General features: G+C 45.2%; 1 protein-coding gene across 1 annotated transcript in view; it reads right to left on the bottom strand.

Moving 5' to 3' along the window:
- Positions 1–25,820, bottom strand: part of LOC126106432 (esterase FE4-like) — a 201,960-nt gene that overhangs the window by 5,900 nt on the left and 170,240 nt on the right. The window contains exons 8-9 of the mRNA XM_049912712.1: positions 18,448–18,613; positions 16,679–16,811 (exon numbers count right to left, since the gene is read on the bottom strand). Of these exons, the coding sequence (XP_049768669.1) occupies positions 16,679–16,811; positions 18,448–18,613 (299 nt within the window). The remainder of the gene's footprint in view (positions 1–16,678; positions 16,812–18,447; positions 18,614–25,820) is intronic.

Here is a 25,820-nt window from a genome sequence, read left to right as displayed (position 1 = left end):
TTTGCATATCACAGCATCGTCTTCCTGTCGGTTAAATTTAGCGTCTGTGGCACGTCATCTCCGTGGTGTAGCAATTTTAATGGCCAGTAGTGTTTTAGAACTGTATTTAATCGTGATCATGTGGGGTTATTACATGAGAGATTAGACATTAAATACCTAGCTTATGGAAGTCTACAGCGAACCAAGGAATGGGCCTCGTTGTACACGTTAGCTGAGCTTGAGTCTTTCAGATTATTTTTGGTAATGTTAATTCTTCACGCATCTGTGGAAATGGCACCTTTATACACTGAAAAGCCAAACAAACTGATACACCTCCCTAATATCGTGTAGGGGCTTCGCGAGCATACAGAAGTGCCACAACACGACGTGGCACGGACTCGACTAATGTCTTAAGTAGTGCTGGAGAGAACTGACATCATGACTCCTACAGCAAAGAGTATGAGGGAGTGGAGATCTCTTCTGAACAGCACGTCGCAAGGCATCCCAGATATGCCCAATAGTGTTCATGTCTGAGGACTTTGGTAGACAGCGGATGGCTTCAAATGGTTCAAATGGCTCTGAGCACTATGGGACTTAACATCTATGGTCATCAGTCCCCTAGAACTTAGAACTACTTAAACCTAACTAACCTAAGGACAGCACACAACACCCAGCCATCACGAGGCAGAGAAAATCCCTGACCCCGCCGGGAAGCGAACCCAGGAACCCGGGCGTGGGAAGCGATAACGCTACCGCACGACCACGAGATGCGGGCAGACAGCGGAAGTGTGTAAGCTCAGAAGAGTGTTTCTAGAGTCACTCCGCCGAAATTCTGGACGTGTGGGGTGTCGCATAGTCCAGCTGGAATTGCCCAAGTCCGCCGGAATACACAATGGGCATGAATGGTTGCAGGTGATCAGATATGACGCTTACGTACGTGTCACCTATTAAAGTCGTGCCTAGACTTATCAGGGATCCCATTTCACTCCAACTGCACACGTTCCACACCATTAGAGAGTCTCCACCAGCTAAAATAGTTCACTGAGCACATGCAGGGTCCATGGATTCATGAAGTTGTCTCCATACCCGTACACGTCTGTCCGCTCGATACACCTTGAAACGAGATTCGTCCGACCAGGCAGACACCAACAGTCCACCAAAATGAGATTATCACTCTGCAGCGGAGTGTGCGCTGATATGAAACTTCCTGGCAGATTAAAACTGTGTGCCCGACCGAGACTCGAACTCGGGACCTATGCCTTTCGCGGGCAAGTGCTCTACCATCTGAGCTACCGAAGCACGACTCACGCCCGGTACTCACAGCTTTACTTCTGCCAGTATCTCGTCTCCTACATTCCAAACTTTACAGAAGCTCTCCTGCGAACCATGCAGATCTACCACTCCTGAAAGAAAGGATATTGCGGAGACATGGCTTAGCCACAGCCTGGGGGATGTTTCCAGAATGAGATTATCACTCTGCAGCGGATTGTGCGCTGATATGAAACTTCCTGGCAGATTAAAACTGTGTGCCGGACCGAGCCTCGAACTCGGGACCTATGCCTTTCGCGGGCAAGTGCTCTACCATCTGAGCTACCGAAGCAAGAACTCACGCCCGGTACTCAGAGCTTTACTTCTGCCAGTATCTCGTCTCCTACCTTCCAAACTTTACAGAAGCTCTCCTGCGAACCATGCAGATCTAGCACTCCTGGAAGAAAGGATATTGCGGAGACATGGCTTAGCCACAGCCTGCGGGATGTTTCCAGAATGAGATTTTCACTCTGCAGCGGAGTGTGCGCTGATATGAAACTTCCTGGCAGATTAAAACTGTGTGCCCGACCGAGACTCGAACTCGGGACCTATGCCTTTCGCGGGCAAGTGCTCTACCATCTGAGCTACCGAAGCAAGAACTCACGCCCGGTACTCACAGCTTTTTTTCTGCCAGTATCTCGTCTCCTACCTTCCAAACTTTACAGAAGCTCTCCTGCGAACCATGCAGATCTAGCACTCCTGAAAGAAAGGATATTGCGGAGACATGGCTTAGCCACAGCCTGGGGGATGTTTCCGGAATGAGATTATCATTCCCGAGTTCGAGTCTCGGTCGGGCACACAGTTTTAATCTGCCAGGAAGTTTCACCAACAGTCCACGTCTGTGCTGACGGACCCGGGCGAGGTGAGGCGTAAAGCTTTGTGTCGTGCAGTCATCAAGGGTACACACGACTGGGCCCGTATCTACGATGTTGCGTTGAATGGTTCACACTCTGACACTTGTTGATTGCCCAGCACTTAAATCTGTAGAAATTTGTGGAAGGGTTGAACTTCTCTCACGTTGAACAATTCCTTCCAGTAATCGTTGGCCCCGTTCTTGCATGATATTTTCCGGCCACAGCGATGGCGAGATTAGATGTTTTACCGGATTCCTGATATTCACGGTACACTCGTGAAATGGTCGTACGGAAGAATCCCCACGTTAACTTTACCTCGGAGATGCTGTCCCCCGTTGTTCGTGCGCCGACTGTAACACCGCGATCCAACCATGATAGCCTGCTACTGTAGCAGCAGTAAGCGATCTAACAACTGCGCCAGACACTTGTTCTCTTATACAGGCGTTAGCGACCGCAGCGCCGTATGCTGCCTGTTTACAAATCTCTGTATTTGAATACGCAGGCCTATACCAGTTTCTTTGGCGCTTCATTGTATGCAAGACAGCTGGCTGACTGATTCTAGAAAAACTGCATAACTAGTTATTTGCTGTTTGCTGAACTAGCCACCTGTGTAACAATCGTACTGAATTTGTTTGATTGCTATTTTTATCCGTTAGGCTTAGCTAATTCGTTCTGTATATTTGGTCGACTGCCGATCTTGTTTGCTCGACGGGTGTGCCTTAATTGGTTCAAATGGCTCTGAGCACTATGGGACTTAACATCTGAGGTCATCAGTCCCCTAGAACTTAAAACTACTTAAAGCTAACTAACGTAAGGACATCACACACATCCATGCCCGAGGCAGGATTCGAACCTGCGACCGTATCGATCGCGCGGTTCCAGACTGAAGCGCCTAGAACCGCTCGGCCGCACTGGCCGGCTTGCCTTGATTGATTCCTTGCAAAACATACTTCGGAAATATAAGCAGCACCGTCTAGAAGCGGATTTTAGTATAACTCTGGTCCGGCCATTTGCGGCATACTGTATGTTCCATGCAGTTTGCCGCGAAATAATTACTAATGGGCATATTGTACTCTTAATCAAATTTCGTGTACATCTTAAAACATCTTCTCTCACTGTGAAATTTGTGTGCATGCCTCCAGCCATTGATCCTGTTATCCTGTATCTGTCTTAAATGTCATTAAAGTTATTTGAATAGTTACATTTTATTCACTTAATATTGGTCTGTGATTTCGTAAGCCGGTCTTCATGGGTGGAGGATGCTTAATGAAATTTGTATTTAAAATTTAATTACTTGAAATGGGTTCGCCATGGTAGGCTATTATCATTATGCGATAAGCTATTTGTGCATGTGGTAGTTGTAGTTACTTCTTAGATCAACTGAAATTCTTGACCTGTAATTGTCTTTTATCGACCAGCGTCATACTGCAGTTAACAAGTCTTTGTACAACTGCTCATTATTTTAAAATTTGATAAGAAAAGGAAGGGGATTTTATTTTGGGTCCGCCAATATGCGGTGACATTTGTCCTTTTTAAATTTTCACTTTGTACCCATGCATTTTAAGACTTGTATTTATTGATGAGCCGAGGGATCAAGTGCCTTCCTTGCTATTGATTAGGACTCCCACTATTAAATTGTGTGTTTTACTAATTGCAAAGTGTTCAGTAATTTTTCGATTATAAACTACTATTTAATTTCCTGAGGGTAATTTTTCTCCGTCATTACAGCTACAAGGAAGTGCGTGTTTTTTCACCAGACGGTTTCGTTTTATTGAAGTGAAGCATCATCAGTGGTCAGCATTAAAGATATTTAAAATCTGATTTGTTTTTAATAACGAAAGACAGTTCTTTAACAATTTTTTGAGTTTTACTTACGGTAATGTCTGCTTGGTTTTTCGCCCACAACAGGAAATGTTGTCTGCTATCCCGTGATTATTTTCTTTCTTCGTTAGACACTGATTCTTATGGTCTAATTTTTCACTGCCTTGCGGAAGTATGCATTTTTTAAGTTTGTCACAGCACACCATCTCGTACCATTGTTCACTGTTTATTTGTATACTTCTAATTGCGTATTGTGTTTTGTAGCGTTGCCAACACACACACACACACACACACACACACACACATATATATATATATATATATATATATATATATATATATATATATATATATATATATATATAAGTGGTAATGTTGGCAACAGTACAGAACACAGTGCACACTTAGGAGCATACAAATTAGACAATTAGACTACAAGTAATATTGTCTACTGAATAAAGAAGCCAAAGACGTGCTAGCAAACGGCATATCATGATGTAAGTAGGCGAAAGAGAAAGCAGACGTAAGCAAAAACCAACTGTTTTTAAATCTTAAAAATAAATCAGTTGTGAATATCTTTAGTTGCAGACTTCTGATGATGCTTTACTTCAATAAAGTGAAACGCGTCTGGTGAGAAAAACACGCATCTTCTTGTAGTTGTAACGACCGAACATAAATACCCTCAATAATTATAAAGTAACTACGGACAAAATGGCCACACAAATGAACACTTTACTGTTGAAGTATGTATAATTTTCCTAACCCATCATCTTAACACTCCCCGACCAGCTGCCTACTGCCTCAGGATATTAGGGCAACACGTCAATCGAATTTTTTATTTATAGTGTAATATGCTAGACTGTGTAATATTAAAAGATGTAAATAGTGGCATATGCCCCATTCTGCCACTTATAATTACTGTAGTTGACCTGTCCTGGCCTGCTGTACGTGTTGCTGTCATTGTTTTTGTGTTTAAAGTAACTTGAGGGTATCGGCAAGCTTTTGCGACGTTTTGGATTGCGAAACTATTTCGTATAGCTCGGCATTTATAGAGTGTATTGCAGTCTTATGACTGTCTTTGCTTATGTTTTCTTTTGCACTTGGCGATTTCTAGATGTTCCTATGTTGGTGCAGTTTCGGTGTATCGACAAGAGCTGGCACGAAGACGAAGATCGCAAGAGCAAAGAAGGCGGTGAGACGACGTCAGCCGATAGCCCGCTAACAAGTAGAGACGGGTCGAACTCGTTCATTCCCGTGAACTGCTTCATTCATTTCACTCTTGGCCGTGAAGCGTACAAATGAACTACACTCCTGGAAATTGAAATAAGAACACCGTGAATTCATTGTCCCAGGAAGGGGAAAGTTTATTGACACATTCCTGGGGTCAGATACATCACATGATCACACTGACAGAACCACAGGCACATAGACACAGGCAACAGAGCATGCACAATGTCGGCACTAGTACAGTGTATATCCACCTTTCGCAGCAATGCAGGCTGCTATTCTCCCATGGAGACGATCGTAGAGATGCTGGATGTGGTCCTGTGGAACGGCTTGCCATGCCATTTCCACCTGGCGCCTCAGTTGGACCAGCGTTCGTGCTGGACGTGCAGACCGCGTGAGACGACGCTTCATCCAGTCCCAAACATGCTCAATGGGGGACAGATCCGGAGATCTTGCTGGCCAGGGTAGTTGACTTACAACTTCTAGAGCACGTTGGGTGGCACGGGATACATGCGGACGTGCATTGTCCTGTTGGAACAGCAAGTTCCCTTGCCGGTCTAGGAATGGTAGAACGATGGGTTCGATGACGGTTTGGATGTACCGTGCACTATTCAGTGTCCCCTCGACGATCACCAGTGGTGTACGGCCAGTGTAGGAGATCGCTCCCCACACCATGATGCCGGGTGTTGGCCCTGTGTGCCTCGGTCGTATGCAGTCCTGATTGTGGCGCTCACCTGCACGGCGCCAAACACGCATACGACCATCATTGGCACCAAGGTAGAAGCGACTCTCATCGCTGAAGACGACACGTCTCCATTCGTCCCTCCATTCACGCCTGTCGCGACACCACTGGAGGCGGGCTGCACGATGTTGGGGCGTGAGCGGAAGACGGCCTAACGGTGTGCGGGACCGTAGCCCAGCTTCATGGAGACGGTTGCGAATGGTCCTCGCCGATACCCCAGGAGCAACAGTGTCCCTAATTTGCTGGGAAGTGGCGGTGCGGTCCCCTACGGCACTGCGTAGGATCCTACGGTCTTGGCGTGCATCCGTGCGTCGCTGCGGTCCGGTCCCAGGTCGACGGGCACGTGCACCTTCCGCCGACCACTGGCGACAACATCGATGTACTGTGGAGACCTCACGCCCCACGTGTTGAGCAATTCGGCGGTACGTCCACCCGGCCTCCCGCATGCCCACTATACGCCCTCGCTCAAAGTCCGTCAACTGCACATACGGTTCACGTCCACGCTATCGCGGCATGCTACCAATGTTAAAGACTGCGATGGAGCTCCGTATGCCACGGCAAACTGGCTGACACTGACGGCGGCGGTGCACAAATGCTGCGCAGCTAGCGCCATTCGACGGCCAACACCGCGGTTCCTGGTGTGTCCGCTGTGCCGTGCGTGTGATCATTGCTTGTACAGCCCTCTCGCAGTGTGCGGAGCAAGTATGGTGGGTCTGACACACCGGTGTCAATGTGTTCTTTTTTCCATTTCCAGGAGTGTAGTTCATTCATGAAGTACAGAAGCCTGGCGAAGTTGCCCAGTTCGCCGCTCAGCAGCGGCTACGCTCGCTTCGCCTCGCTCGTACAATAAAGCTTCGTAATACTTCATAATTTTACCAACAGATGGCCGAACTATGGAGTAACGTGCACGCAACGTTTTACGCTCTTACAACGTCTGAGATAACTTAAATAGAGTATGGTCGAAGGGGAGAAAGGAAAGATAAACAGAGAAGCCTGTCACATATAAAGAAGGTATTACATTTAATCTTGCTCGACATTTTCTCATGAAGCGCCCAAAAAAGTCTTTATCTGCCAAGTGAAACATTATTTGTTGTATTCATGGACTGAAAACTAGGGCTACCAACGAAATGCAGTCCAATTTTATGTTCCATTTAAAATTCATTCCAAAATAGAATGTGTATGTTTACCACTGTCACAAAGTCTACATATCTACTTTAAGTAATAATTCAGAAGTTTTCCTGTAGATTTATTTTTGTTGAGAATAATAACCCTTCAGATTCAAAACGTAAACTGTCACCTGTAGTCATTGGTACGATTTCAGTGTTATTAACATGTTGGCCGTGCGTGCTCACACAGCCAGCCTCATCGTTTGTATCTGTAATATTCATTTGTCCGCAAGCGCTGCCAACGGTAGGCTACCGGTAGACGCGAAGTATAACTGAACTGCACAAATAGTCACGGGTAATGATGTCAGCACTGCAGGAAGCAGCTGACGCTGCCTTCCCCTCGCCCCTCACCGCCAAAACCCCACACAAACCTATCGTTTCCCACAAACGCCGCGCGATTCGTCGACAGGCAGTAGAGGGGGAACTGAAGTGAAGGGAGAATAAGTGACGTAGCGCCGATGTAATGGGATGAGGGAGAGGGGAAGAGAGTGAGTGAACTAGAAAAAAGTGAGGAGTGTGTTATCTGTGAAGAGTTTGAAGTACCAGTTCATTGAAATTGAGTGGTTGGTTCACACTTCACTGGAGTGAAGCGTTCATTTAAACGACTCATTCAAGAGCTCCCCATCGCTACTAACAAGGACTGCACCACGACAGGGGCGGCACCGATACGAAGAGACTATAAGCGCCGCTCCTGCCAGCCTCGGCCGGACAGTATTAGCACAGTACTGGGAGAGCGCTACGGCAACGATCCGTATCAATTGCTTTCATGGGACATTGTATATAGCAAAAGACACTGACTGTTTGCATGTCGCCCATCGCTTCCGACACCGCTATGAATTCAAAGTTAATTGTTGTCAAACTTATTTGTTGTAATGAAATTATTAATGTTATTTGCTTGATCTGTTGTGTAGCATTTCGAGAACGCAGCATCTTTTAGGCATCCTATCAGCGACAACTGGATACGAACCCTGGGTATTTTTCACTTCACGTTTACATTTCAGGTTCGCTGTTGACAGTCGTTTGTTTCGCTGTTTTATTTTTTATTGGGGACTGCGGAATTTGAATTTGCTCAGATGTGTTTTTTTTTCTTTAGATTGTGTCACAGTTTATTGTATGCTATCTGATATTTTGCCTAGAGTTTCGAATAATATTTTTTGATTACTGATTTCATTTGGCCCTGTTTTCCATATCAAAACCTCACTAAAGTTTGCAGATGCTCACGATAGTTCGCACATAAAAATAACGAAAACAACGGATTTAGCAGGCAAAAAATAGGCACGTACAACTCAGGACAGGTCAACTACATCAATGATAAGCTTCCGAATGGAGCTTGTGCCGCTATTTTAACAGCAATACGTAGTTTAGCGTTCATATTCTAAACAAAAAATTGAACTCAGGCGTTGCTCTAAAATGTGTCTGTTGCACATGACAGTAATATAGACTTGCCCGCCCGGTTGGCCGTGCGGCCTAACTCACTGCTCTCCGGGAGGGAAGGAGCGGCGGTCCCCGGCACCAATCCGCCCGGCGGATTTGTGTCGATGTCTGATGAGCCGGACAGTCTGTGGACGGTTTTTAGGCGGTTTTCCATCTGCCTTAGCAAATGCTGTATGGTACCCCTTATTCTGCCTCAGCTAAACTATGTCGGCGATTGCTGCGCAAACAAGTTCTCCATGTAAGCGTACACCACCATTACTCTACCACGCAAACATAGGGGTTACACTCGTCTGGTGTGAGACGATCCCTGGGGTGTCCACCGGGGGCCGAACCGTACAATAACCCTGGGTTCGGTGTGGGGCGGCGGAGGAGTGAAGTGGACTGCGGTAGTCGTCGTCGGGTTGCGGACCACTGTGGCTGCGGCTGGGACGGAGCCTCGCCGTTGTTTCTAGATCCCCGGTTAACGTAACATAACATAACATAATATAGACTTATACCTGCTTTGTGTTGGCGGTAACAGGGCACACAAAATGTAAACAAAAGGTGCAGTACGTATTTAATCTAGACAACAAGAAAATTTGATGCTTACGTATAGCTAACATACGTAAGTAACAGAAGAAAGGGTTACGGGGAATATGGGCTTGGCAGCAGGAATGAGAGATGAGAAAGATTAACAGGAGTTCTACAATAAATTTCAGATGGTAATAGCGAATATTCTGTCCAAAAAAATGGTTCAAATCGATCTGAGCACTATGAGACTTAACAGCTGAGGTCACCAGTCCCCTAGAACTTAGAACTACTTGAACATAACTAACCTAAGGACATCACACACATCCATGCCCTAGGCAGGATTAGAACCTGCGACCGTATCGGTCGTGCGGCCCCAGTCTGAAGCGCCTAGAACCGCTCGGCCACACCGGACGGCCATTCTGTTCAAGGATCATAAGAGGAGGAGGTATAGTAAGAGAAGATGACGTATACTTGTCTGATGACGTGATCGAAGAAGAAATTGGGGCGAATGTCGATGATGTAGGTGATCCAGCATTAGAGTCAGAACTGAAAAGAGTTCCGGAAGACCTGAGATCAAGTAATTCAAAAGGGGTAGATAACATCCCATCGGAATTTGTAAAAAAAATGTGGCAAGTGCCAACCGAACGTCCATTCAAGTTGGTATGTAAAATCTATGTGACTGGCGACGTACCATCAGACGTTCGCAAAGTATCATCCACACAATTCCGAGGCTAACAAGGGCAGATAAGTGCCAAGATTGTCGCACAATCAGTTTAACAGCTCAAATATCCAAACTGGTGACACGAATAATATGTAGAAGAATCGAAAATAAAACTGAGGATCTCCTAGATGAGGATCACTTTGGTTTTAGCAACGACAAGGGCACCAGAGAGGCAGTTCTCGGGTTGATATTGGATGCAAGGCTGAAGAAAACCCAAGAAACACTCGTAGCATTCGTCGACCTAGAAAAAGCTTTCGACAGTGTAAAATGATGCAACCTGTTCGAAATTCTGGGAAAAGTAGGAGTAAGCTATAGGGATAGCAGGGTAATGTTCATTATCTACAAGAACGAAGAGAAACAATAAGACTGGAAACCAAGAAATAAGTGCTCTGATTCAAATGGGTGTAAGACAAAGATGTAGTCTTCATGCCTAGTGTTCAGCGTGTACATTGAAAAAGCAATGGCACAAATAAACGGAAAGTTCAAGAGTGGTGTTAACATTCATGGTGAAAGGAAATTAATGATAAGCTGATGACGTTGCTATCTTTAGTGAGTGTGAAGAAGAATTGCAGGATGTGTTGGATGGAATCAACAGTCTAATGAGTACAGAATATGGATAGAGAGCATATCAGAAAAAGGCCAAGGTAATGAGATGTAGCGGAAATGAAAACAGCGAAAAGCTTAAAGCAAAACTCATGGTCACGAAGTAGACGAGATGAAGGAATTCTACAACCTTGGAAGCAAAATTACCCATTATGAACGAAGCAAGGAGGAATTAAAATGTGGACTAGCAGAGGCAAATGGGCCATTCCTGGCCAACAGAAGGCTTCTGGTACCAAAGACAGGCATTAATTTCAGGAAAAAATGAGAATATACTTCTGGCGCACAACATTGTACGGTAGTGCATCATGGACTATGGAAAAACCAGGTCAGAAGGGAATCGAAGCGTTTGAGGTATGGTAATACAGAAGAATGTTGAAAATTAGGTGGACTGATAAGATGAGGAATAAGGAGGTTTGCCACAGAATCGGCGAAGAAAACACTGACAAGAAGAAAGGACAGGATGTTAAGACATCTGTTGCGACAAGCCAATACCTGTATGATACGAGAGGGAACTTAGAGGGTAAAACATGAAGCGGAGAGTAAGATTTGAATACATCCAACAAATAATGGAGGACACAGGGTACACGTGCTACTCTAAAATGAAAATGAATTCATGGTGGGCCGCATCGAATAACCCAGAAGGCTACTAAAAAGAAACTATGTTAATATTGTAAGCGTATATTTCATAAACAATAAAAGAAAAAAAAACCTGTTGAAGACGCCATAAGGATGATGAAAAATGTTTGGGCATTAAACAAAAAATTGTGCTCTTTCAGAAAGGCAGAGTATCTTTAATTTTTATTATTTTATGCAATTATAGGAACAGAACTTAAAATTCCGTTTTGATGCAGTTGCTGCAGTTCGCTCCAGTGACAGAACATTGTAATATGGATGTTCTGGTATGTCTCTTGATTTTGCACCCAAGTTTTTCCTGTCAAGTCTCTTCTGTGTGAAGCACTTATGCCGCATTAGACCTACAAATAATTTAGGCCTCGTCGTTGTATCATGTTACCTTATCAATGTCCTTTTCTGTTTAACTGATTTTGATATTTATTCATTAGATTTTGTTTCAGTCGAGGCTGTTTTTCTGCTGTTATCCATCTCCACATCTATATTGCTTCTGATTTGTTTCTTTTCTTGTCCCCCCCACAATCCACTCTCCACAACTATAGTTCCAATTGCTCCGCCGGCCGGTGTGGCGGAGCGGTTCTAGGCACTTCATTCTGGAAACGCACGACCGCTACGGTCGGAGGTTCGAATCCTACCTCGGGCATGTATGTGTGTGATGTCCTTAGGACAATGCTCCTGGTAAACATCATTGTGAATCTCATTTTTAATATCCATTACACTTTTGTTCTCATCTCTGATTGTACTTCCCAAGTAGCAAACCCCTATATGCAACAAATAATTGAAGACTTAAGGCGTTAGTGTAAAATGTGAACTTCCACTTCCGGAATTGTCACAGTTAATAAAATCTTCCGGGCTATTATGCCGTGGTCTAAGGGATTTCGCTTCAATACCCGACGTTTCGTCCCCATCTGCGGAGGACATTTTCAAGGGGGATCGTAGCTTTGTCGAATGTACGATTCACACCCTGGCTCGTAGTAGCGATACCCCTTGAAAATGTCCTTCGCAGATGGGGACGAAACGTCGGGTATTGAAGCGAAGTCCCTTAGACCACGGCACAATAGCCCGGAATATATTATTATTTGTAGGGCGTTAGTGTTACATTGAGATGTAGATACTGACACAGCAAAGTAAGCCATGGTGGGCAGCATGACTCACATAACACATGTCAGAAGCTTTCATCCTTCGAGGACCAGTTTCACGTTTCCTGCCCCGTGCACTGGATGGTTGAGCCAGCTCATAGTTCCAGTCATCCTGTATGGCTCGTGTTACACCGCGCCAAGGTAGCCCCTGCGGGCCGGCAACACATTTAACACGACACAGGACCGAAGTTGCCTATGCCCAAAAGCGTAAGCAATGCTAAACATCGGCTGTGTTGGAAACAGACATTCCTCGTACTACACTACTGGCCATTAAAATCGCTACACCACGAATATGACGTGCTACAGACGCGAAATTCAGACGGCAGGAAAAAGATGCTGTGATTTTCAAATGATTAGCTTTTTAGAGCATTCACACAAGGTCGGCGCCGGTGGCGACACCTGCAACGTGCTGACATGAGGAAAGTTTCCAACCGATTTCTCATATACAAACAGCAGTTTACCGGCGTTGCCTGATGAAACGTTGTTGTGATGCCTCGTGTAAGGAAGAGAAATGCGTACCATCACGTTTCCGACTTTGAGAAAGGTCGGATTGTAGCCTACCGCGATTGAGGTTTATCGTACCTCGACATTGCTGCTCGCGTTGGTCGAGATCCAATGACTGTTAACAGAATATGGAATCGGTGGGTTCAGAAGGGTAATACGGAACGCCGTGCTGGATCCCAACAACCTCGTATCACTAGCAGTCGAGATGACAGGCATCTTATCCGCATGGCTGTAACGCATCGTGCAGCCATGTCTCGATCCCTGAGTCAACAGATGGGGACGTTTGCAAGACAACAACCATCTGCACGAACACTTCGAGGACGTTTGCAGCAGCATGGACTATCAGCTAGGAGATCACGGCTGCGGCTACCCTTGACGCTGCATCACAGACATGAGCACCTGTGATGGTGTACTCAACGACGAACCTGGATGCGTGAATGGCAAAACGTCATTTTTTCGGATGAATCAAGGTTCTCTTTACAGCATCCTGATGGTCGCATCCGTGTTTGGCGACATCGCGGTGAACGCACATTTTAAGCGTGTATTCGTCATAGCCACACTGGCGTATCACCCGGCGTGATGGTATGGGGTGTCATTGGTAACACGTCTCGGTCACCTCTTGTTCACATTGACGGCACTTTGAACAGTGGACGTTACATTTCAGATGTGTTACGACCCGTGGCTTTACCCTTCATTCGATCCCTGCAAAACCCTACATTTCAGCAGGATAATGCACGACCGTATGTTACAGGTCCTGTACGGGCCTTTCTGGATACAGAAAATTTTCGACTGCTGCCCAGGCCAGCACAATCTCCAGATCTCTCACCAATTGAAAACGTCTGGTCAATGGTGGCCGATCAACTGGCTCATCACAATACGCCAGTCACTACTCTTGATGATATGTGGTATTGTGTTGAAGTTGCATGGGCAGCTGTACTTGTACACACTATCCAGGCTCTGTTTGACTGAATGCCCAGGCGTATCAAGGCCGTTATTACTGCCAGAGGTGGTTATTCTGGGTACTGATTTCTGAGGATCTATGCACCAAAATTGCGTGAAAATGTAATCACGTCAGTTCTAGTATAATATATTTGTCCAATGAATGCCCGTTTATCATCTGCAGGTCTTCTTGGTGTAACAATTTTAATGGTCAGTAGTGTACTTTCTGCGGAGGGAGTTCGAGATGGCCTGCAGCAAGTATTACTACGCCAACATGTGATTGGCTGACCAGTACTATTTAAAGGCTAGAACCAGCACCGGACATCAGTTCACGCCGAATACCGACCCAAGGACATCTCCAGTGAAGACTACGTCTCCGCCATTGGAATAGGACTTGGAATTAAGTTTATGTGTGTTTCCACGGACTCTTATGGGAAACTTAGAAGTTATCTTTTGTTGCCTCTAGTAGGAAATTCTTACTGGCTTTGTGATTGTGACTTTTCGTTGTTATTCAGTCATTTCCATGTAGACTCACGTAAATAAAAGTTGTGTTGTAAAAACTTTCGAATTGTCAGTTCCAACACAAGTGGTCCCATCCTCGTCGCCACTTGTGTTGTAACTGACAATTCGAAAGTTTTTACAACACAACTTTTATTTACGTGAGTCTACATGGAAATGACTGAATAACAACGAAAAGTCACAATCACAAAGCCAGTAAGAATTTCCTACTAGAGGCAACAAAAGATAACCTCTAAGTTTCCCACAAGAGTCCGCGGAAACATACATACACTTAATTCCAAGTCCTATTCCGATGGCGAAGACGTAGTCGAGACGTTCTTGAGGTCGGTATTCGGCGTGAACTGACATCCGGTGTTTTTTTCTGTTTTTCTTTTTTCCTATATTGAAGGGGGCGGGGTGACAGCAGCTTAGGATGCCGCTCTTCAGCCTACAGAATTTGTTTGAAAACGATGACGATAATAAATAATAAAAATAGGCGATAAAAACGGAGACTTAAATGGTAACATGGCGGAATAATCGTGGAACTTAAAACATAGAGCAAGGGGGTGATGATGCTAATAAAATAAATATGAAGCAGACAGGCAAAATAATAGACAGACAATTAAAAATCACGGCGACAGTCTGGTTTCTGTTCGCAAGGGACGTAAAATTCACATCCAACAACAACATTATTTCTGTTCGCAACACTTTGGAAGGACGAACAACACTGAACATTCACTTGACGTCCGGTGCTGGTTCTAGCCTTTAAATAGTATTGGTCAGCCAATCAGATGTTGGTGTAGTAATACTTCCTGCAGGCCATTTCGAACTCCCTCTGCAGGAAGTAGTACGCAGAATATCTGTTACCAAAACAGCCGATGTTTACCATAGCTTACGCCTTTGGGCATAGGCAACCTCAGTCCTGTGTCGTGTTAGATGTGTTGCCGGCCCGCAGGGGCTACCTTGGCGACGGCGTAACAGCTCGGAGGTATGGTCTATGGCGTCAGACGCAGCACTATCCCGACTGCAACGTCTCCAGAACAAAGTTTTCCGTGTCATCTCAGGTGCTATTAGATAGGTCCCCAACACACGCATAAGAGACTTCCTAGGCCAATCCACCATGTAGACACTTATTCAAGAAAAATCCACATACTTTTACGAAACAACATAAACTTCGCCCCACTTTCTCATACAAAACTTTGGAAACGAATAACGAGAAGCTTCCCATAAACGCCCAAAATTAACCTCTTTAGAGGCCAGTTACACATGCATAAAGCACCAAACTCAAGATTACACACAGAAAACACGCACACAAGCCCAATCCCTCAACTTCACGTAAGCCCCTAGGGCAGGGTTTCCCAACCTGTGGTCCGCCGGCTCCTTCTAGGGGGTCCGCGGCCACCTTTCACCAAATTGTGTAAAATAATGAGTAAAATTGTTGAATAAAAATGTGAAAATCAAATTCATCACTATTTTTTTTCGTGTGAAAAACATGTGTACTTTTATTTCAGGTCGTACCCCAAGCAGCCTTTGCGGTTCCTAAGTGAGAAAGCATACACAGTTTAGTGCCGGTGAATGCGGCTTCTCTGATCGACTGTTTAGCAACAATACGGGGGTAGTTTGTGAGCCGGCTCACGGCGCTAGATGTGCTGAAACCTTTTACGCATGCGCGGAGCGAGCTTTGTAGACCAATCACAGCGCTCGCTGGCACGTACGCGGCCCCGGGCATCATTAAATGTTAAACTTGCCTTGTCAGTGCACTACCTGTTTCATTAGTCGATTTTTGACCAGTTTATTACTTCTAACATGGATCAGTGGCTGAAGTCAGGATCATTGAAGAAGGCTGCAGTTTTTTCATCGCCTTCACAACATGGGAAGTTTCCAGTTGAAATGAATGAGGAGGGAGGACGACCAAAGGAAGCCTTTGCATACATTTGAACATTTTTCTTCGGATTTGACGAAAAACCACACACATACACACACACACACACACACACACACACACACACACACACACACACACACACGACTGTCACGAAATATGCATGTTCCTTACACAACAGTGCCAAATAGTAGAAGTGAACAGACCATAAGCAACAGCTTGTCAACAGCGAAGAGTTTGGACGTGACGTTGATTGCTCTTGGAGGAAGACAGCTCCATCGTGGGAAATTTCAATTACCAAGTAATTTTAATCAGGCTATAGTGTGTTGAACAAAGGGAGTAAATCCACTAGTAAATATCTGGATACAGTGGCAATTCAAATTGGATCGTTAATTTCAAGTTGTTTTCATTCATCTCTGAACCAAAGACAATTGATACTTGGGAGGGGGGGGAGGGGTCATTGCGAACATGGCACCTGCATTAAGAAGCTTTCAGTTCCCATGGGTTTCGCTCTGAAATTTGAAGTTACTGTACTCTTGACTGACTAGGGGACCGCCATGGATTTTCGAGTGAAGAAGGGGTCCGCCAGCTGAAGAGGTTGGGAAGCCCTGCCCTAGGGCATTCCGAAGTCAGACGGGCACAGCCCAGTGGTACTTGGTACACAACCAGAACGCCCACAGCCTCGTCGCCCCGTGCACTTCCCGCTGCTTCCGGTACGCACCCTGTTTTCGCGAAGCTGGTCCAGAGGCGCGACAGCTGGTCAGTCAGTTTGCCTTCGAAAGATCCTGGCTGCGGAGCGTCACCAAACGTTTCCATAAAGACGGTGTAGCCGAAGCCCGCTCCGTGCACAGCGCCTGAAAAAATGAGAACAACATCAGGCATTCAGCGGCTTTCCTTCTTCGGTTGTAATCGTTATTGTACACTCCTGGGCCCTGCTGGACCCCGTGATGCACAACAAGCGTCATTTCCCGGCTTTTCTTAAGCTTTCCTTCGCGCACCCTACAACTTTCACTCTTTCAGAATGCCATCTATTCCGCTAGTCAGGCACAGGTCATCTCCGGCTTTTGGTTATTGGTCAAATGTTTGAGCGGAGCGGAAACCTTAAATATCACTCAATGGAGTTCTTGCCACTCAGGACCTAGCTATTTTGCGGATATTGAACTGTCAGAAATGCTTCCTTCGAATGAGGTACTAAATTTAGGATGTTCCGGGAACAGCAGACACTAGGCACGCAAATGAGGTGTCAGTTTAATTTTTCCGAGGCCTAGATATTTTGTGCACAGAAAGTTACATTGGTGCGGTATTTAACAATTAAAGTTGTTTCCTTCGAGTCAAGTAGTAAATTCAGAAAAATAATAAAAAAAAGAAATTATATTGGCCAAATGTTTTGTGAAACGATCTGCTTAAAAGTAAAGCATAAAAGATGTTAGAGAAACGTTTGAAACACCTTTGAATGATGCTTGAAATCAACTACAGCTAGTGATTGCGACATATGTTCCTCTAATTTATTTTATTTTGAAAAATTATTCCACAAATCATTTGGCCGAGTTTTTAAATTTTTTTTATGCCGGCCAACTGCCAGGTAATGAATTTTCTATGTAACTTTTTTTTTGTGGCATATCAACTTGTGTTGAAATGATATTGGCCAAATGTTTAGTGAAACGATCTGTCTAAAAGTAAAACATGAAAGAGGTTACAGAAACGTTTGATACACCTTTGAATGACGCCCGAAATCAACCACAGCTAATGATGTGCGACATATGTTCGTCTAAATTATTTTATTTTGAAAAATTATTCCACAAATCATTTGGCCGAGTTTTTCAATTTTTTTTTCTGCCAGGCAACTGCCAAGTAGTGAATTTTCTATGTAACAATTTTTTCATGTGGAATATCAACTTGTGTTACTTTTGATTCAGTCAGGTCTTCCTTTATGGCAACGATCCAGTTTACTGATTAAAAGTACAGTTTACTGCGCGTTTTACAGAGTTCCTCAACCGGTCTACTTGATCTGGTTGCATTCATTTTTTTAACATGCATATCCGAATATATGTCGGGAGGCCTATACATTTCAAATTCTTTATTTCTTTTTATTCTGTACGTTTCTTCTTCAATATAATTTGGACTTAAATAAGTAAATGTCAGTTTCATTTCTCATTGTCACATGGACTTTCATCTAGTGTATCAGATTTCGTTTATAAGTTAGTAAATATCCGGTTCAGGTAATAATTCAGTCTCCCTCAAGGGAGACCTAACTAATAGGAGAATGGGCTCTAATGACCTTCACACAGCGTAACGAATTAAATGCATAGGTGATCTGTTATTATAGTCTGTGATTTCCACTCCCATCATTATGTCAGTGTTCTAATACTAATTTTGCATTTCAGAAAAAAATATGTAATGAATACCACTTATACGTGGTAACATCAAAATGAAAGAGGTTTTGTGTGCAGAAAAAAAACACTTCTAGAATTAGTACATAAAAAACAGTACCATCGTATTTCTTCTGCATATTTTTCAAGAACTCTCCCATCGGCCCCTCAAGAATTTGTTCACTTATGTGATGGCAGACAAAGAAGTAGGCGGGAGCCTCGGACTTCAGGCTGTGGAGTTTGGCCGCACGAACAGCGTGGTAGGTGAACATCAAATCGCCCAGAAGCTGAAACGAAAAGAAAGGTAAAGATACAATCAAAAAATATTAATATATAGTAACAATAGGCACACAGAACTGTTGCGCGAGACAGGGGCACCATGTCAACAGTTTAGCGGCCAAAACAAACTGGACTCCTCTATAACGGCGTTTCGCACAGCTTTTACTATTCTTGGTTTGTGTGTATTATTAGGGGTTCCCGACGGATAAGCTGTAGATTCATTACTTTCTTCATCAAACCTTAACGATATGTCCACCGTCTCACCCGTCTGCAATTTTCGCTAATATTGTAACGGCCTTGTGTTTGATTGCAAAGTGAAGGAAACTGTGAATCGATATTAGGAAGTGTGTGTCTGCATAGTCACGGCGAGAAGCGAATGGCCAGCGGTTAGCCGGTGGGTTTTCAGCCGTCGGCTCACGGAACTAGCATTCGAACGTTGAACGTCGGCGGTGCCGAGTTTCTGCCTTCATAGCGTCGGAAAGGCACGTTGGCGAGTCTTCCCGAACGCCCAGAGCAATATCTAGCAGGACTGATACTCTGAACGTTCGTTAAACGTTGACCAATGAGATGGAAGAACGTCGCCTACGTCACATGAGCGCCATCTCTCTTCAGTAAGGAGTCGGCGGCCGCCATATTGGCTTCCAGCTGAAGCCGATACCCAGAATGTTTCCGTAAGAGCGTACAAAAATGTAACAGCACATAAAGAATGCTCCACTGAAGAATTTGAGGTAGGGAACCTGGGAGAAACCAGCTTAAGGAGATATGAAAATAAAATTGCTACTGCTTTGTCTATCATTACTGTTTTCAAGCTTATTTACAGCCAACATGAGTACAAGTTTACACATACCTTCCTGTTTATTTACATGTACATTCTTTATTTCCTGCAAGGAAACTAGGATGATGAGCCTTACTAGTAGGAAGTCACGATACAAGTTTTGCCCCCACACGGATCCTCTATGACCTCATTCCTTTCCCCCATCTGCTCCTGTTCCTTGAACATATCCGCATACTCTACACCTCCCGCCGCCTTGATCCCCCTCACGCCCTGGTTGCTCCTCTCCTCTCCCATCCCTGTCCCCTGCCACACCTTCACTGTTGTGTGCCCCCTACCCTCCATCTCTACACCCTTCATCTCCTTTCCCAAGATGGCTTCCATGAACTCCCCCTCCCGGATGATGCCCTCTCTCCCTCCATCTTTCCCTCCTCTCAACTCTGATCCTCCCCCCCTCCTTTCCTCCATCCATTCCCTGGGCTCCCTCTTCCCCCCTTCCATCCTGTGTTTCTCCCCACCTAACCTCTCCCTACCTCCCTTCTCCCCCCCGAGTCCTTTTGTATCCCCCTCCTCTGCCTTCCCCACTCCCTGTTGCGTCTGCCCAGAACCCCCCCACCCATCTTATGGGTCCTCATCCTCCATCGGCTCCTTTCCCCCCTCCCCCCTTCGCTTTTCGTCTCCTTCCCCCCTTTTTTACTTTCCATCATCTGTCCATTTTCCCCCCACCTGCTCTCGGCTGTGGTATGTCACATTTGCCAACTTTTAGTACAGTGTTCCAGTGAATGTTCAGTGTTGTTGCGAACAGAAACCATACTGTCGCTGGGTGTGCCTTTTATGTCTTTTGAGAACAGAAACCAGACTGTCGCCGTGTTTTTTAAATTGCCTGTCTATTATTTTACCTGTCTGCTTCGTATGTATTTTAGTAGCACCGTCACCCGTTTGTTCTCTGTTATAAGTTCCACAATTTTTATCCGCGTTACTATTTAAGTCTCCGATCTTATCGCCTGTTTTTATTATTTGTTCTCTTCATCTTATTCAAACAAAGTATGTAGGCTGAAGAGCGGCATACTAAGCTGCTGCCAGCTCGCCCCCTTAGGGGGGAATCGAAATTCAATAAAGGAAAACAAAAACACAGGTTTTGTTTACTTTGCTCGCCCTTAAGGTGGCTCTGTTGTATCGTGTGTACATTCATTACTCATTACTGTTCAGAGACGTACAGCACAATACGACTGAGCAGAACCGGTGCAGTTTCGTAGACTGACTGACATGCACCGTGCGTATGGGGAAGCATGTTGCAATGCTCTCGCTGCTGAAAGGCTGCACAGGGAACGATTTCATAACAGGCATCATCCGTCACGATGAGTGTTTATTTCTCTCAATCGAGCAATGCGGGAGACTGGTTCATTGGAAAGAAGAAACGAGGGACCCCGCAACATGAGGATCACTCGCGCACCCAATTTTGAAGAGCAGCTGGTGGAACGTGTTGCAGCGGACCCCTCTACAGGGTGAAACGTATTTAAACCGACAAACTCTGGGAGGTTGTAGGGGACATCAAATCAAATATTTTTCCTTAATGTCATTTTTTCCTATAAGGATTATTAAACCGGTGGAGGCCGTATTACGCTCTTTAGTTCTTAGAGGTCGTATTACGATCTTCAGTTGTTAGAGGGAGTATTGCGATCTTCAGTTGTAGGCAACTGCTGACCACCAGTGTAGTAGTGAATTGTCTCTGTTTACTAATGGAGCGATACACCTGTAGTGAGTACACTGATATGGTTGGTGCGTACTACGTACCGCACCACAACGGACGAGCTGCACAGCGGGTTTATCAACAACAATATCCTAATCGCCGTATCCCGCATCATACGACCTTTGCTGCTGTGTACCAACGTCTGCGTGAGACCGGGTCATTTAGCAGATTACCTGGACAGGGACGCCGTCGCACGGTAAGAACGCTGCAATTTGAGGAAGCTGCCTTGCAACATGTGGAGCGGGAGCCTTCAATCAGCATTCGTAAAATTACACGTAACATGAGGACGAATCAGACGAATGTAGGAACAGTCCTTCGCGAGCAATTGTTACGTCCATTTCGCTTACAGAGTGCCCACAACCTGGAACCAGTTGACTATCCACCCAGAGCACAGTTTTCGCAGTGGTATCTGGAACAGTGTGAAATGCATCCCACATTTCCATCCTCTGTGTTGTTTATGGGAACGAAGTTTTTCGCGGCGGCGCTTATGTATAAAATGCTTTGACGTACAGCAGAAAAACCATGAAGTTACTGAAGAATTCCGGGCTGCCAGACGACATTACAAAAAATCTCAGAGTCCGAGCTCCTAGACCGCCCAGGTTGTACGGACTACCGAAGCTCCATAAGGATAATGTTCCCATGAGACCTCTTGTCAGTGCAATTGGTTCTCCTACTTATAAGCTGCCAAATACCTAACAAAGTTGATGACTCCTATAGTTGGCCGGTGTGAACATCACATCAAAAACTCCCAGATGTTCATTGAGAAAATCAAAGATATTAGAGTTGGTCCAAATGACATTTTAGTCAGCCTGGATGTGGTGTCGCTGTTCACAAAAGTTCCTGTGGAGGACACTTTGAAAATGCTGGCGGATCTTTTTCCTCCTGAAACTACAAAGTTGTTCCGGCACGTGATGACGACCACCTACTTCTTGTATGGTAATAAATTTTATGAAATGACAGACGGTATGGCAATGGGCTCTCCGTTGTCTCCATCACTGGCTAACTTTTTTATGGAGAATTTTGAAGAACGTGCACTAAATTCGGCTCCCCTCCGTCCATCCTTATTTTATCGTTACGTTGACGATACATTTATGATCTGGCCACACGGCGAATAAGCTCTCAAAGAATTCATGGAACACATGAACAGCTTCCATTCGAACATCCAGTTCACTGTCGAGAAGGAGAAGGAAGGGAGACTGCCTTTCTTAGACGTTTTAGTACAACGACAGACGGACGGGCGTCTTGGCCACTCTGTATACCGTAAGCCGACGCATACCGATTTATACCTGAACGCACAGAGTTTCCATCATCCCGCTCAGAAGAGAGCCGTTTTGAACACGTTGGTATATAGAGACAAAACTGTTTCTGACGAGGACCGCCTTAAGGTCCGAGATTAATCACCTGAAGAACGCGTTCCGAAAGAACGGCTATGGTGCACGCGATATAAAGGCAGCGTTCTCCAAAAGAGAACATCGATTGCGGTTCTTCCTTTTTGTGGCTCAATTTCCAGCAAAATAGGAAGAGTCCTGCGTAGACGTGGTAGAAGACCGATTTTTCGTCCTCCTAAGAAAATTAAGGAGATGATGCGCCCTGTTAAGGACAATCTCGGCCTCAGGGTCCCTGGAGTTTATAATATACCCTGTGAGTGTGGAAGCAATTATATAGGTCAGACTATTCGTACCGTTTCCGATCGCTGTGCAGAACACCAACGCCATATTAAAAGTAGAGAGCTGGAGAAATCGGCAATTGCGGAGCACAGCCTCACGAACAAACACAAAATATTGTTCGATGAAACTAAAATTCTGTCCCATGCCTCCACGTACTGGGATTCTGTTATTAAGGAGGCTGTTGAAATAAGAATGAGCCAAAAGAACTTTAACCGCGATAGCGGATACCATTTGAGCTGTGCGTGGAAACGGGCGCTTGATGCAGAGAAGCAGCAGAGACGTTCCTTCCAAGGTTTACGTTCCAACGGAAGCGGTGGCGCCACCGGCGCACACAGTGACACCGTCTGAGACAGCAGTACGTAATCGCCGACCAATCAGAAGCCGACCAATCAGAAGCCGTCTTCGGGCTATATAGAGGCTACCATAGCAGCAGTAGAGACAGTCAGCTCCTGACGATGACGATGTAGGTAATCGTCGAAAGCTCGAGATTTTATCTAGAACTGCCGGGGCAAGAATAGCGAGAATATTTTATACACTCTGTGTTGTTTACCGATGAAGCAACGTTCGGGCGTGATGGAGTCTTCACATTCACAATTCGCATGTCTGGAGTAGGGATAACCCACATGCCACAGTTACTAGCGCTCATCAAGTGCGGTTCTTCGTTAATGTGTGGGTCGGTGTTGCTGGGGACTGTTTAATTGGGCATTATCTGCTACCTAGGCCATTAAATGGCAGGCATCATTACAATTTTCTCGCCAGAGCATTGCCAGAATTTCTGGAAGACGTCCCGCTCCCTACAAGACAACGCATGTGGTTCCAACATGACGGGGCGCCGGCACATTTCAGCCGTCGTGTGCGTCGATTCTTGGACCGACGGTTCCCAGAAACGTGGATTAGCAGGGGTGGTCCTGTACCATGGCCTGCTCGATCCCCAGATATGTCCCCTCTGGACTTTTTTGTATGTGCAGAGATGCACAACCTTGTTTCTGCAACTCCTGTTGCATCAGAAGAGGATCTGGTTGTCCGGATAGTAGCAGCAGCAGGAACAATTCAGGATACTCATGGGGTTTTTGCCCGTGTCAGACAGAACATGATCCGAAGGTGTAACCTTTGTTTACGTGTCAATGCAGGCATTTTTGAAAATCTACTGTAATTGTAACTGAGTTGTGTTAATCTGTTGTCTCTTGGTGATAAAAAAAATGGAAAAAGTGTTTGTTGGTTTAACTGATTTGCCGCCAGAGAAATCTTTCTCTACTGGTTTAAATACTCCTCATAGAAAAAAATGACATCAGGGAAAAATATTTGTTTTGATGTCCCTACAACCTCCCAGAATTTGTCGGTTTAAATACTTTTACCCTGTGTAAGTACTCGTCGTATTGCACGTGAAATGCGCGCTGCAGAGTCTAATGCGTGGCGAATACTCGACGAACAACAATTACACCCATAGCACCCACAACGAGCCCGTGCAATGCTTGTGACTGGCTTTGTATCATGTATCAAGGGGTGGCATTGCGTCAGTGGTTGCTCCGACAGTGGATTGATCGGCCAGATTTCCTCCAAACCGAGCTGTTTACTGGCAAGTCCACATTTGATCGTGATGGTATTTCGAATAGCAGGAGAGGAGTGCGGGAGGAGGAAAACCCTCACGCTATAGCTGTGTCACACCATCAGGTGCGCTTTGCTGTGAATATCTGGGCAGGAATTGTAGGCGACAATATCACTGGTTTATACCTTCTACCTGGCCGGCCTAATGGCCGCCTGCACTTGAGATTCATGCAGAGAGTTCTACCTGAGTTGTTGGAGAACGTACCCTGGCCTGTTCGTTCGAGGATATGGATACAACATGACGACCACTTCCGTGTGGATGTTCTCAAGCTTATCAGAGCTCTATTTCGAGCTCGCCGGTTTGCACGGGGAGGTTATTTTCCATGGCCTGCGAGATAACCTGATCTGAATCCCCTTCATTATTTCCTATGGCGATATCTAAAGTCACTTCTGCATGAGCCCTAAGTGGATACGGAGATGGAATTAGTTGCCAGAGTTGTAGCACCCTGTGATGTGATTCGAAACACAGCAGGGATATTTGTCAGGATGCATCAGAATCTTGTTCGCCGATGTCACGCTTGCATTGAGGTTGATGGTCGTCAGTTTCAGCACATTTAGTAAGATACAGTACAAATGGTACGTTCATTGTGTCAGTGATGGTATTTGCAGTTAACTGTAACTAATTTAAATATGAAATTACATAGTAATGTGATCTTATTCCTACTATCTCCATAAGCTGGCTTCCCCGTCCCTAGACTCCCTACCTCAAATTGTTCAGTGGAATATCCTCTACGTCCTGTTGAATTTTTGCACGCTCTTTTGCAAACACCCTGGCATTTCTAAGCATCAGGGAAGTGAGGATCTATCGAAAATCCGTAGTTAATTGTACGATTTATTGCAATAAAATAACAGGAAATGGCATATTTGTGATTAAATAATTATTGTAACTTGCGTACTATGAAAGTATGTCGTCTCAAGCCAATGGCACACTGCTTCTACATCTACATTTAGACTCCGTAAGCCACCCAACGGTGTGTGGCGGAGGGCACCTTACGCGCCACTGTCATTACCTCCCTTTCCTGTTCCAGTCGCGTATGGTTCGAGGGAAGAACGACTGCCGTAAAGTCTCCGTGCGCTCTCGAATCTCTCTAATTTTACATCCGTGATCTCCTCGGGAGGTATAAGTAGGGGGAAGCAATATATTCGATACCTCATCCAGAAACGCACCCTCTCGAAACCTGGACAGCAAGCTACACCGCGATGCAGAGCGCCTCTCTTGCAGAGTCTGCCACGAGTTTGCTAAACATCTCCGTAACGCTATCCCGCTTACCAAATAACCCTGTGACGAAACGCGCCGTTCTTCTTTGGATCTTCTCTATCTCCTCTGTCAACCTGACCTGGTACAGATCCCACACTGATGAGCAATACTCAAGTATAAGTCGAACGAGTGTTTTGTAAGCCACCTCCTTTGTTGATGGACT

This window comes from Schistocerca cancellata, chromosome 10 (assembly GCF_023864275.1).
Source record: "Schistocerca cancellata isolate TAMUIC-IGC-003103 chromosome 10, iqSchCanc2.1, whole genome shotgun sequence".
Classification (NCBI taxonomy): Eukaryota; Metazoa; Arthropoda; class Insecta; order Orthoptera; family Acrididae; genus Schistocerca; species Schistocerca cancellata.
Note: the sequence above shows the minus strand (reverse complement) of the source record. Positions and strands in the feature narration are given on the sequence as shown.